This window comes from Cnephaeus nilssonii, assembly GCF_951640355.1.
Source record: "Cnephaeus nilssonii genome assembly, chromosome: 21".
Classification (NCBI taxonomy): domain Eukaryota; kingdom Metazoa; phylum Chordata; class Mammalia; order Chiroptera; family Vespertilionidae; genus Cnephaeus; species Cnephaeus nilssonii.
The window spans coordinates 30,419,739-30,433,789 of record NC_137092.1 but is presented as its reverse complement, the minus strand read 5'-3'; the positions used below and the strand labels follow the sequence as shown (position 1 = coordinate 30,433,789).

General features: G+C 46.7%; 2 protein-coding genes across 8 annotated transcripts in view; one reads left to right on the top strand and one right to left on the bottom strand.

The window, feature by feature from the left end:
* Positions 1-2,907: 2,907 nt before the first annotated feature.
* On the bottom strand, positions 2,908-13,797 carry LOC307093782 (uncharacterized protein; the record flags this gene model as incomplete). Its single annotated transcript, XM_079762065.1, has 3 exons — positions 2,908-10,218; positions 13,098-13,374; positions 13,771-13,797. The coding sequence occupies 3 exons, from the start codon at positions 13,795-13,797 to the stop codon at positions 9,161-9,163; spliced, it is 1,362 nt and encodes a 453-aa protein (XP_079618191.1). The 3' UTR covers positions 2,908-9,160.
* The window catches only part of RCOR3 (REST corepressor 3), a 45,623-nt gene continuing 45,188 nt past the window's right edge, over positions 13,617-14,051 (top strand). For 2 of the 7 annotated variants that reach the window (XM_079761941.1, XM_079761942.1), the window contains exon 1: positions 13,617-13,967. In XM_079761941.1, the coding sequence (XP_079618067.1) occupies positions 13,796-13,967 (172 nt within the window). In that variant the 5' untranslated portion in view covers positions 13,617-13,795. The remainder of the gene's footprint in view (positions 13,968-14,051) is intronic. The other 5 variants (XR_013813001.1, XM_079761936.1, XM_079761938.1 and 2 more) reach the window with 3 other exon arrangements.

Sequence of the window (14,051 nt, the reverse complement as noted above, 5' to 3'; positions counted from 1 at the left end):
CGGCTTCCGCAAGGATCCTAATTTTTTAAAATAAAATATTGGTTAAGACAAATTACCAGGGCCTCATAAAATACTTGTTATTGGCCAAGAAAGTTACTCTCCAAAAAAAAATTGGGAAAACTTCAGAAAATCCTCTTCTGACCGCATTTAAAATGTATTACTACCTTCCATACCCCCAGTATGTCAAGATTTTAATATAAATTTACTCATCCTGGCCATCTACTACTTGTTCTTCAAGCCTCAATTCAGAAATCAGGTCCTACAGAAAGTCCCACAGAATCCCCCTTCTGTGGTGCCATAGCTGTGGAGCCTCAGCCCGGTCAGCTGTACTTAATGGCCTGTGGACTTATCAGACTGACCTCACTAAATACCAGGTCTAGTTAATCCTTGTAACCCCAGGAAGAGGTTGTTGCACAAATTAGTAGGTTCTCAAATAACGTTTGTGATAGATCCTCCCTTCCCCCAACTGGTGGGTGGAGTATGACGTAACCTGCAACCCGGAAATACCTGAGTGCCTAACCATGTACCGTATATGGACTATACATTGCATTGAACCACCAATCAGAACCTGCCAAATACCTCAAGCCCTTGTCCCTAAGTACCTGAGTGCCTACCTTATATGGACCATACATTAAGCCACCAATCAGCGTGCGCCGAATACTCTAAGCCCCCATTCCTTCCCATTTCTCCCCTCAAAAGAGTGCTCACCTCTGCACAGGTCCCCTTGCTAGACAGACCGGCAGGTCTCTTTCCCCTAATAGAGCCTGTATTTCTGGTTTTCGGCTCCTGGCTGGTCTTTCAGTTTGCTGAATAAATGCTTTAAAGGGAGGGAGAGGTGGTCATGTAACCATAATAATAGGATGGACTCTTCTTTTTCTTGAAGGAAAATACTTTAAAACTATCATTTTAGTGGTCTCAGTTTAACTAAGAACCATTTATTATACCTGAAGGCCCAAAGAGAAAATATAAAAAGGAACTAAATACTCTACAATTTAAAATGATTGACTCCAAGGAGGGTGCGTTGTAGAAGGCAGCCCATTTCAAATCCCATGTAGTCATAAAATGCCCTTCATTATTATAGCTTCAGATTTACTGTCCCAGAGAATTAATGTTTCTTTGGGGCAATATATTATCTAATATAACACTTATCTCATAGTTCACATGGATCAGGATTACAGTAATGGGTGGGATACGAAAGTACTGAGCTGAATTAAGTCACAGAGAAAAATGCTTACCTTTACTTCTAATATTTAATTTGATTTACTATTTAAGTTAGAAATACTGCAAGGAGATGGGTTATAAACTGATCGAATATATGCCAGTGTGAAAATCAGGACTTAATACTATTTATAAATACTACTATATTAGTAAAAACTTACTGCTAAAGTTGCAAGTGATAGAAATCTACCTTGAAATAGATTAAGAAAATAAGAGGAATTATTAGAAGACAATGAATTAAAGAAAAAGCCACAGGAAACAGTCAATTTCAGGGACCTCAGGCTGAAAAAAATAGAAGCTTGTTGCTATTAAGTTTCTCTCCCCTGCCCCCCACACCTCATTTCACATCTCTCAGTTTTCTGTTTATCTTCATTCTCTACTATCGCAAGTTCCTCTCTACTCCTAGACGGAAACTTCCTTTAAACTTTACTAAATAATAAAGAATAACACAGACCAGTGATTAACTGATAGAGCAACACTTTGGAGGATTAAGGAGGGTAGGGACAAGGTGGCTTAATTGGTCTTGAACCGGAAGTAGAGCACATCTTCTGAGACTGGGGGAAAAAGGGGATACTTACAAATAAATTTGTAGAAAAGGATGTTTGGACAGTTAAGGTATTTCTTACCTGCAAGCCCTGAAGCCACATACATGGCCTATGCTAAATAAAATGGCATTATTCTGATAACCAAAAGTAATAGGAATAGATCAGGATAGGTAAGGGAAGGAGGGGCTAAACATAGCACAGTAGGTAACAGTTACTTTTTTTAAATCCTGTTTATCTCTCTATATAAAAGCCTAAGCAACTGTTATGACCAACAACTGGATGACCGGCCAGTAGCTATGACGGGCACTGACCACCAGGGGGAAGACGCTCAATGCAGGAGCTGCCCCCCCCGGTGGTCAGTGCGCCCCCACAGCCAACCTCCCGTGGCCGGCGACCCCCCACGGGCCCTCCCCCTGGCCGGCCCTGATCGGGACTGGGTGAGATGGCCCCCATCTGCCTGGATCACTGGCCAGGCCGAGGGACCCCACCTGTGCACGAATTCATGCACCGGGCCTCTAGTCCTACATAATAAAATGGTAATATGTAAATTACCATCACTCCGCTACGCCCACGATTGGGCCAGCAGGAGGCGCAGGGGGCGGGACTCAGGGTGGCCGGGGTAGCTGATTGGGCCAGCAGGACGCTGAGCTCGCGGAGCCAGTGGCGCCGGGAGCTCAGCGTCTGTTCCATGGCCGCGTCGGAGGCTTTCGGAAGGCCTGGTGCACCGGCGGACAGCCGGCCAGGTCCCCCGCGATCAAAGGCCAAAGCGGGGGACCTGGCCGGCTGTCTGCTCCGGCGCAAGGCCTTTCAAAAGCCTCCGCAGCGCCGGAGGCTTTCGGAAGGCCTGGGGCACTGGCGGACAGCCAGCCCGCTGGTGCACCAGGTGCATGATTAAATCATGCACTGGGCCTCTAGTATCCTAATAAGTTGAGATTCTCCAGGGAACCTGTTTCTTTGTATTGTTATTTCTAGAAATATTTCTATTTAAATAAAGAACCATTCAGGGTGCCATCTCCTTGGTCAGTCTGGAGAAGCTCTTTGATTTTATTTCTAATCTATACATTTAATAATTATTATCATCATCTTGTTACAGAAGACCGGAGAAAAACCAAGCAATGCCCAGAGAAATGGAGTTACACTGTTTATTATCCCGGCGGGCTCAGAGAAAGATTTCAAATTCTGAGCAAAGCAACAAGCAGAAGTTTTCTTTTTATTAAAGCTTAGTAGATATCTCTCTGGAAGCCTGTGGCCTTGAGCACAATATAGTTCTATTCAGTTAAAAAAATACATTTGGCATGAGAGTATGGGAGTATCAGTCCTTAGCTTACAAGGTCAGACAGCTAAGTTTATCTTCCCTGTTATTCAAGCAAGCTAAAAAGCAAAGTTAATTTACAGAATAAGGGACTTTCTAAAAATAGTAGAGTTGACTCACAGAACAAGGGACTATCTAAAAAGCAGAGAATTTCAAATAGCCATTTTACAAAATAGAGGTTACTATGCTTTAGGTTAACAGTACAGTTATACAGTTTGGTTCTACTTCTCCGGGAAGGCTCTAAATGTTGGGAAAGTTCAACTTAAAGTGTTATAGGAAGGATTAGCCGTTAGCCTTCTTAATCTGAATAGTTACTATGTGCCAGTGACTGTGTTTTTGTCATTACTTATACTTTATTTTGCACATTACATTTAGATCACTATCTCCAATCTTCAAGAAAATATTTTTGGAGCAGCATGTTTCTGAAACATTTTCATATTGCTTTCTAGGATTATTTTCACATATCGATGTAATGTTAGTTTGCTTCCATTTCAGAGGTTAATGCATCTAATTTTATCTTCAAATATTCAGATTACCTCATAATTTGGATCCTAGAGTTCCCTATAGACTGATTTTAATATGTTCTTTAAACATCTTTTTAAATAGGAAAAATTAATTCGTGATTTCTATTTTCTAATTTGTAAAACTAAGGGGAAAGAAGTGAAACCCCAGACAAGAAAAGCTAAAGGATTTCATCACAACCAAACCAGTATTGCAAGAAATGTTAAAGGGACTTCTTTAAGAAGAAGAAAAACAATAAAAAAATATGAATAAGAAAATATCACACACACACAAAAGTCTTACTAATAAAGAGAAACACGTGATAAAAACAATACTTTAAAAAAAAAGAAAATAAGTGAATGAGTTAGTCAAAAATACTGTGTATCAAGGGCAAAGTTAAATATAAACTTTAGACTTTTCACTACCTAGACTTAAAATAAATTTAGCCAAATAAATCATTACAAATGGTAATATTCGAGCGTAAAGAAAAAGAGGGTTACCAGACCTCTAAAGTTCCTTTCATCTCTTAAGATTATGATTTTCCTTAAAGATCAGGGGCTTTAAAACAAAAGGCTCTGTAAGTATGTTTGGGCTGTCCCTACCAGACTGCGCCTAACACAAGTGGCTCAATGTTGGGCAGTCTCCTGGCCATGCTGGGCAGCATCACCTGACTCTGTTTCAGAGTTAAATTTATCCTGAGACAGGCACTTCTAAAGTAATAATGAAGGAGGACCAAAGAGCAAATCAATAAACTCTACAGCGAAAAATTGGTATCGTAAAGAAACTCCTTATGAGCCTGGATAATATGAGTAAAACAGGATTCTGTTGAGGTCCTTCCTGTGTGCCTAGTGTAGTTGGTGAATCAAAGTGTAGTCTACAATTATTGCCCTGCTTAAATTTGTTTCCTTTTGTAAAGTGAGGATGACACCTCATCTTCTTCCTATCTTTCCTCTTCCATTCTATTTCCCAACTTCTATTAGCTTTTAACTTTAGCTGTAACTTTACTTTTACGTTTTTAATGTTATTTTTAACATCCTTGTCTATTTAACTTTTTAAACATTGTTTTATCTATTAGTCAATTCTTTAAACATTTATTTTCTCAAAACCATAATCCATGCACATGACAAGAGGCCAGCTGTGTGAAGGTACACATAAAAAGGTAAGTCTCCCTTCCATCCCAGACTGACACTCCTTCCCAGAGGTAGACGACTTCCATGAACCCTCTTGGAAGCAGTCTGAGCGTGTGTGGCAGCTATACATATACTTTGTGTGTGTGTGTTAAAAAGGAGATGGAGCCGAAACCGGTTTGGCTCAGTGGATAGAGCGTCGGCCTGCGGACTCAAGGGTCCCAGGTTCGATTCCGGTCAAGGGCATGTACCTTGGTTGCGGGCACATCCCCAGTGGGGGGTGTGCAAGAGGCAGCTGATCGATGTTTCTCTCTCATTGATGTTTCTAACTCTCTATTCCTCTCTCTTCCTCTCTGTAAAAAAATCAATAAAATATATTTTTAAAAAATTAATTAATTAAAAAAAAAGAAGATGGAGACATACTACTATGGTTTGAATATTTGTGTTCCACCCAAATTCATATATTGAAATCCTAACCCTCCAAGGTAATGGTATTTGTAGGTGGGCTTTTGGGAGGTACTTAAATCATGAGGGTAGGACTTTCATGAATAGGATTAGTGCCTTATAAAAGAGGCTCCAAGAGATACCTAGCCCCTTCCTCAGGTGAAGTTATAGGAAAAGTCTGCAACCTGGAAGAGGGCTCTCACCCAACCAAGACCTTGGGCTTCTAGCCTCCAGAACAGTGAACAATGAATTTCTGCGGCTAATAAGCCACCTCGTCTGTGGTACTTTGTCATAGCAGCCTGTGCAGACTAACACGCGTGCACACACACACACACACACACTTATACATGAATACTGTATTAACTATTTGCACATCGACTTTTCCCCTTAAAATATAAAGACTGTTCTATATTGGCATAAGTAGATATGCTTCAATCTTTTTCAAAGGTCACTTATAGTTCATTGTATGGGTGTGTGTTGGTATTAAAGACTAAAAACTAATCATAATAGTAATGTTAAAAAAAAGATGAAAAATATTTTGATACAGAATATTTTGAGAGCAGTTCGGTGCCACAAATGAACTGTTTGCACTGAATAACATTACCTTCTTCACTGAACTCCAAATTGGGAATTCCTTTGGTACTGAATTGATGCCAACGACCTTTCCATTGACAACGCTTAATAACGATTTGAACAAAATTTCTCTACTTCTATATTTCAGTCCTTCATGCCAGGAAAACTGCTCTTACCAACATCATTCATGACTCTTACTTGCCTAAGCACTGTACACACACGTACACCTTATCTCATCAGACTTAGCTGCTTCCCTGGCCTTTGGATCTCTCTATACCTTTGGTTTCAGGAAGTTAGTTACACCTTTCCTAGTTTTCTTATTTTTATGTTTTTTTCTCAGTCTCTTTTACGGTTTCCTTTTCCTCTTTTTGGCCCTTCCAATGTTGGTGTCCCTCGGCTTTTCATTCTCAGCTCATATATCTCATTTTACATGCTTTTCCTGTGTAATCTAGTTAGATCTCATGAACTTACGTAGCTATAATCAATTAGTAACAAATCCCTTTCTCCAGGCCTGATCTAAATTATATATCCAACTGAATGCTGGCTATCTCCCCATGGAGAATTCATCTTCTACATACCTCAAATTGGTAAGTCTTCATTATTTACCTCCCGTTGTTGATACAATCATCCTACACAGAAGGCACCAGTTTAGACTACTCCCTTCCCTTTTCTTGTCCATATTCAACCAATCCCCAAATTTTGGTAATTACCTACTAAATGTTTAGCTCTATCCCTGCTTCTATCCTTGCTACCACTGCCATAATTCAAGCCTTATCATCTCCAGACTACTTCAACAGCCTTCTAATTGATTTCTTTGCCAAATTCAATTTCCATCTAAAATATCATTTGAGCCAAATCACTGGCTTGCTTAGATCCCTCTGGTCCTTTTCCATTACCTAGAGAGTAAATTGCTTAACCCTATGACTGCTATAAAGGGCTTTATGCGGGTCAGCCCTTGCCTACCTCTCGTCTCATCCTGAATTGACTTCATGCCCCAGGAATACAAAACTATTTGTAGTTTCCTGACATAATTCAAGGTTCTTTATATTTTTCACTTTTATGAAATATTTTGTTCAATATTTTCCCTTATAACTTGAGCTTTTTATGTCCTGTTTAAGAAATATTTGACTACCCAAAGTTATAGAGATAACATGAGTAGGCATCAAGGTTTCTTGTTTTCCATCTACATGGATATTCAATTGACCCAACACCATCTATTGAAACGTCCATTTTTCCCCTCCATATTTGTAGTGTCAACTTTTCCATAAAATGTTCACATAAGGATTTGTTTGGGAACCCTATTCAGTTCTATTGGTTTACCTTCTTTTTTTAAACTTATTTTAGAGAGAGGAAGAGGGGAAAAACATCGATGTGAAAGTGAAACATGGATCACTGTCTTCCCCATTCACCTTGACTGACGGGGATCGAGCCCACAACCGGGGCATGTGCCCTGACTGGGAATGGCGACCTTTTGGTGCATGGATGACACACTCAACCAACTGAGCCACACCAGGGCTCCATTGGTCTACTTTCCAATATCTGGTAGTATAAATCCTCCAACTTTGTTGTTCTTCCAGATTGTCTTGGCTATTCTTGGTCTTCTGAAATGACCATATAAATTTGAGAATCAGCTTATCAATGTACATGCGCGCGTGCACACGTGTACACACACACACACACACACACACACACACACACACACACAAAACCTGCTTTGATTCTGTTAGGGATTAGACTAAATCTACAGATCAATTTGGGGAGAACTGACATTTTTACATTAGAGTCTTCTGATCTATGACCACAGGCCACCTATCCAGTTACTTGTGTCTTCGCTAATTTCTCTGAACAATATAGAGTTCTAATATAGAGTTTTTAGACTACATATCTTTCATTTAAATTTAATCCTAGGTGCAAAGGGCTAGGTGCTGCCCCAAAGATGTTAGGTCCTAATATCTGGAACCTGGAAATGTTACCTTATCTGGGGGAAAAAAGGTCTTTGCAGATGTGATTAAATTATAGGTCTTGAAACAAGGGATAATCCTGGATTATCCAGGTGGGCCCTAACTGCCTGTGTCTTTGTATGACAGAGGAAGAGGGAAATTCAAGACATACACAGAGAAGATAATGTGAAGGTGGAGGCAGGGATTAGAGCAGTGATGGCCAACCTATGACACGCGTGTCAGCACTGACACGTGTAGCCATTTCTGATGACATGCGGCCGCTGAAGCGGCCGCATGCCGAGGATGAAACATTTGCTGCTCCTGAGGATGAAACATTTGCAAAATAATGTTTTTTCCTCAAAGTGACACACTACCCGAGTTATGCTCAGTTTTTTGGCGAAGTTTGACACACCAAGCTCAAAAGGTTGCCCATCACTGGATTAGAGTGATGTGGCTTCAAGCCACGGAATGCCAGCAGACACCAGAAACTAGAAAGGGCAAGGAAGAGATTCTCTCCAGAGGCTCTGGAGGGAATGTGACCCTGACTCCTTGATTTTGGACTTCTGGTCTCCAGAACTTTTGAGAGAATAAATTTGTTTTAAGCCACTGAGTTTGTAGTAATAGCAGCCATAAGATACTAGTATGCAAGGTATTTCATATTTTTTATACTAGAGGCCTGGTGCATGAAATTCGTGAACGGGGGCGGGGGGAGGGGGTGTCCCTCAGCCCGGCCTGCACCCTCTCCAAATTGGGACCCCTCAGGGGATATCCAACTGCCTCTCACTATCTGGGACCCCTGGCTCCTAATCACTTGCCTTCCTGCCTGCCTGATTGCCCCTAGCCCCTCTGCCTGCCTGATCGTCCCTAACCACCTCTGCCTGCTGGCCTGATCACCCCTGCTTCCCTGCTGGCCCGATCACCCCTAACCTCCTCTGCCTTGCCCCGCACCTGGGACCCAGGATTCCCTCCTCTGGCTGGTCAAAGACACCCGGGACCCAGGCTTCCCTCCCTTGGCCAGCTGCAGCCTCAGGGGACCATGGGTGGGTGGCTTTTCCTGGGCTGCAGCCACAGGCACCCGGGACCGTGGGGCGGGCAGCTTGTCCCGCTCCTGGGCCGCAGGTGCAGGCACAGCCGCAGCCGCTGGTGCACAGGACTGCAGGGCAGGCAGCTTGTCTCTCTCCCGGGCCTCAGCCTGGCTGGTCCCCATTCCTTTCTCGCGAGCTCATTTGTGCTTGGCTGTCCCCCATTCCTCTCTCGTGAGCTCATGTGTGCCTGGCTGGTCTCCATTCCTGTCTCCTCAGTGTTGAGTGTCTGAGCAGTTCTGACACGAGGGTGTGACAACCATTTGCATATTAGCTCTTTATTATATAGGATTGCTTTAAAAAATTTATTTTCTAATTGTTTAGTGCTTGTATCCTATATAATAAAAGGCCAGGGACCATAAGCGTAACAACTGGAACGGCCGATCGACCAGTTGCCATGAGGTGCATTGACCACCTCTCAGTCCCTCCTCCCCGGCCCACTAGTGGTGGTGGGCAGGGTGGCGAGTGGTGGCGGGAGGAGCGACGAGTGGTGGTGAGCGAAGAAACAAGCGCCGGCGGGCGGAGTGATGGGTGGGGTGGTGAGCGCCGAGCGGCGGCAGGCGGGGCAACGAGCGGCGGCGGGCAGGGTGGCGAGCGACCAGTGGCTGCGGGCGGAGCGATGAGCAACGAGCAGCTGTGGGCGGAGTGACGAGTGGGATGGTGAGCGATGAGTGGCGGTGGGCGGGGCGGCGAGGGAGGAGCAGTGGCGGGCGGAGCAACGAGTGGCAGTGGGCGGGGCGGCGAGTGACGAGCGGTGGTGGCGGGCGAAGTGACCAGTGGCGGCGGGCGGAGTGATGATTGGGGCGACGAGTGACGAGTGGCGGTGGGTGGCGCAGCGAGCGCCGAGCGGCTGCGGGTGGGTCGGCGAGCGACGAGCGGCTGCGGGCCGAGTGACGCGGTGGCAGGCGAAGCGACAAGCGGAGTGGTGAGCGCCGAGCGGCTGCGGGCTGGGCCGTGAGCCATGAGCGGCTGTGGGTGAGCTGGCGAGCGCCGAGCGGCTGTGGGTGGGGTGGTGAGCGCCGAGCGGCTGCGGGCGGGGCGGCGAGCGATGAGCGGCTGCAGGTGGGGTGTTGAGCGACGAGTGAGTGGCAGCAGGCGGAGCAACGAGCGGCGGCGGGCAGAGCGACGAACAGCTGCGAGCGGAGTGACGAGTGGCTGCAGGCTGGGCCGCAAGCGATGACTGGCTGCTGCAGGTGGGGTGGTGAGCAACAAGCGGCTGCGGGCAGAGCGACGAGCAGGGCGGCGAGCGACGAGCGGCTGCAGGCTGGGCCGTGAGCGACGAGCAGCTGCAGGCTGGGCGGTGAGCAATGAGCGGCTGCGGGTGAGGCGACGAGCGACGAGCGGCTGCGGGACAGCGGTGAGCGGAGCGATGAGCGGCTGTGGGCGGGGCGGCGAGTGATGAGCAGCAGCGGGCAGGGCGGTGAGCAGCGGCAAGCGGCGGCGAGTTACTCGTGCTTGATTTCGTGCGCTGGGCCTCTAGTATAAAAATATAATTGAGCTTTATACGCTGACTAAATCCAGCAACTTGCTAAATTCACTTATCAATACTAATAGTTTATGGGTTATAATTTTACATATAGACTGTCATGATTTCTCCAAATAACACATTTATGTATTTCTTTCCAATCCTTATACATTTTTTCCTTGCATGTTTGCCATCACTGAGAAGTCCAGTACAATATTGAAGTATATCTTCATATATTTTGATTTTGGAACTATGAGAATGTATCAGTATTGTCTGTTCCAAATTTAAAATACAATGAAAATGGAAGAAAAAAAATTAAATACAGTAAGAAAACAGCCAAAACAAAATAACTAAAAAAATAAAATAACAGCCGAAACAAAATAACAAACAAAATAACTAACACCCTTCTAATTGACAAATGAAAGCCCCTTTCTTTTCTTTTTTTAAAAATATATTTTATTGATTTTTTACAGAGAGGAAAGGAGAGGGACAGAGAGCTAGAAACATCAATGAGAGAGAAACATTGACCAGCTGCCTCTTGCACACCCCCTACTGGGGATGTGCCCACAACCAATGTACATGCCCTTGACCGGAATCGAACCTGGGACCTTTCAGTCCGCAGACTGACGCTCTATCCACTGAGCCAAACCGGTTTCGGGAAAGCCCTTTTCTTAAACCCTTAACATGACTGCATCATTGGACATTGTTTATTAACCATTTCTTAAGGTTTTTTTCTTCCTTGTTCAGATTCTTTTATTCCTTTAACCCAATAGACATTCCCAATATTTCTCCTTAAGTTGTTTCTTTTTCTAAATTGTCCTGTTAATAATTGGGAAATCATTTTAAGGCCCTTTATTATTCTTCATAATCAGGCCATGTTCCCATGTTCCTTTTCTTCAGGGGCAAAATAGACACTTGCTTTTCTTTTTAAAAATCCTATAACCTACCCACCTCCCTCCCTGAGGTCCTTCTCTTAAGAATGGAATGCAGTCTACCTTGCTCTGCCTTCTTTGCTGTACTAAAAAGATAAAAATAAAGGTGTAATCTTTTTACTTTAAGGGTTTTACTACTACTAATAATATTTTAATTATTACCCCTAATCTTTAATGTGGTGCATATAACGGTATGCAGAAATTCTGTTCTGTGGAAAAGTGGGTGTTGCAAAGCTGGGTGTCAGAAAGCTGGCTGGCCGAGAGGCCTCAGAGTGACATTTCTTTGTAATTCACTCAACTCAAGAGTCTGGCCTTTGTGTTACAGGACCAGAGATGCTGAATCATGTTCATCAGAAGCTTGTGTATAAAACAAAAGTACCAATGCATTAATTTACAGTGAAAAATATAACCGTCAAGGAAAATGGCCATTTCATTTCATTTGGCCAGGACATTCTCTCCTTATAGAAAAATCCTATGGGAATTAAAATAATATTCAGGACTGTAGTTGTTAATAAAAGGAATAGAATAAAAAGGTTTAGTTGTGCCCTAACCGGTTTGGCTCAGTGGATAGAGCGTCGGCCTGTGGACTGAAGGGTCCCAGGTTCGATTCCAGTCAAGGGCATGTACCATGGTTGCGGACACATCCCCAATAGGGGGTGTGCAAGAGGCTGCTGATCTCTCTTCGATGTTTCTAACTCTCTATCCCTCCCCCCTCCTCTCTGTAAAAAATCAATAAAATATGTATTTTTTTTAAAAAAAGGTTTAGTGCCCTGGCTGGTTTGGCTCAGTGGATAGAGCGTTGGCCTTCGGACTGAAAGGTCCCAGGTTCAATTCCGGTCAAGGACATGTATGTACCTTGGTCGCAGGCACATCCCCAGTGGGGGGCGTGCAAGAGGCAGATGATCAATGTTTCTCTCTCACTGATGTTTCTGGCTCTCTATCCCTCTCCCTTCCTCTCTGTAAAAAATCAATAAAATATATATATTTTTAAAAAAAGATTGTTGTATGATTTAACTATTAAATGGAATTATATCAAGCTTTGATAGAGATGAAACTATCTCCACTAACAGAACCAGACAGATTTTGTACTGCCCAGGAGATTTTTCCCCTTTACACAAGGCCTCTGCCAAATATTTACTTCCCAGGCTTTTCTTGGCTCACTTCCTGATTTCTTTTGAGTGAAGGCTTGCTCCGGTCAGGGGGGCTTATTTCTGGTTTGCTCCACTCTCCATTGACCTAAAATAGAATTCTTCCAGGGCAATCTTTTTTAAGTGTTTGGAAAATACCTTCCTGTTGACCCCAACTACTCCTCTGCCTACATCTGCATACTGAATACTCACAGTTCAAATACTCAATGAGGGAAGGGAAAAGAAAAAAAAAAATCATCAACAGGCCCCCACACCAGGCAGCCTGGCACGTAGCCAAGGTCCTCAAATCTGGTGAACGCAAAAACGCAGTTCCCTCTTCCTTCTGCCTAATGCAATCCAGAAAAGCATTGCAGAGCACAGGCCCTGCCCGGCTGGAAACCCCGCCAGGAGGCAGCTCTGGCCTCACCTCGGCGTCAGGACTCCGCCCTCTCCAGCTCTGCCCCAAGCCCAGACCGCAGGGCAGCGCCCACTGGGCAGGCGCCAACTAGGCAAGAACCCCGTCCCCCTGTCACCACGGACAGCCCCCACTCCCAAACGAATGCAATAGCAAGAAGGGAGAGAGAAAGAAAAGGTCAAAAGAGGAAAACGGGGGTAAAGGCTTAAAAAAAAAAACACAAAAAAAAAACTCTTAGCAAAAGAGAGCTGCATGGCTCAGCACTGGCAACTCAGCTCGGCACCATCGGTCTCTTCCTGGGGATCATCAGGGTCCCTGTTCAGAGATTCCGACCCAAAAAACTGCGGCGTTCACGGCCCGGTCTACGCGGCCGGATGGATGGGCCTGGGAACGCGGAGGTCGCCAGCTCCACTAACCGACTCCATGGAGGGCGCGCCACCAGCGCGACGCCGGCGGAGGGGCCCGGCCACCGAGCGGCCGGCCCGCCGCCGATGCTGAAGAGGGCCGGGCTCTAGCCGGGGCCCACCCGGCCCCCCGCAAACTCCTCGGGAAAACGCGGGGGGGGGGGGGCCGCTCCCCTGACTCGGGCGCCTCGGGTCGCGCCTTCCTCCGCACACGGGCCGCGTTCCTTCCGCCCGGAGAGGGCAAAGAGTCCGCGGCTCCGCGCGCGCCGCCCCGGCACCAGGGCGCCCCCTAGGCAGGAAGGCGGCCGCGCCGCGGCGGCGAGCTCCCTCGTGCTCCGCGGAGGGGCCGCGACCGCCGGCGAGCCGGGCTTCCCTGGCCTCCCCCCGACCCCTCCCCGCGGCCGGAACCTCCCTGCGGGGCGGAGTGATACCGGCGGCCGCGTAGCGCGCGGCGCGGCCGAGCGGGGAGCCCGGGGGGCGCGGGGAGGGCGGAGGGAGGAGGAGGAGGAGGAGGGAGGCGGGGCCGGGGCGGGTGGTTGTGAGGCGACTGCGCTACTGCCGGACCGGGGCGGTTATGGCGGCTCCATATTAACACCCTCCTCCTCCTCCTCCTCCTCCTTTCCCTCCCGCCCGCACTCCTAAGCGATCCCCCCCCCCTTCACCCCGACGCCTCCCTCTCCCCCGCACCTCGCCCCCTCCCCTCGTCTACCATGCCCGGCATGATGGAGAAAGGGCCCGAGTTGCTGGGGAAGAACCGGTCGGCCAACGGCAGCGCCAAGAGCCCAGCGGGCGGCGGCGGCGGCGGCGGCGGCGCCTCGTCCACCAACGGCGGGCTGCACTTCTCGGAGCCCGAGAGCGGCTGCAGCAGCGACGACGAGCACGGTGGTAGCCCCGAACTCCTCCCCGCCGGCCCGCCGCCCCCTCCCTCCTCCCCTCCCCCAGCCCCCTCCCTTCGCCGCGCTCCCG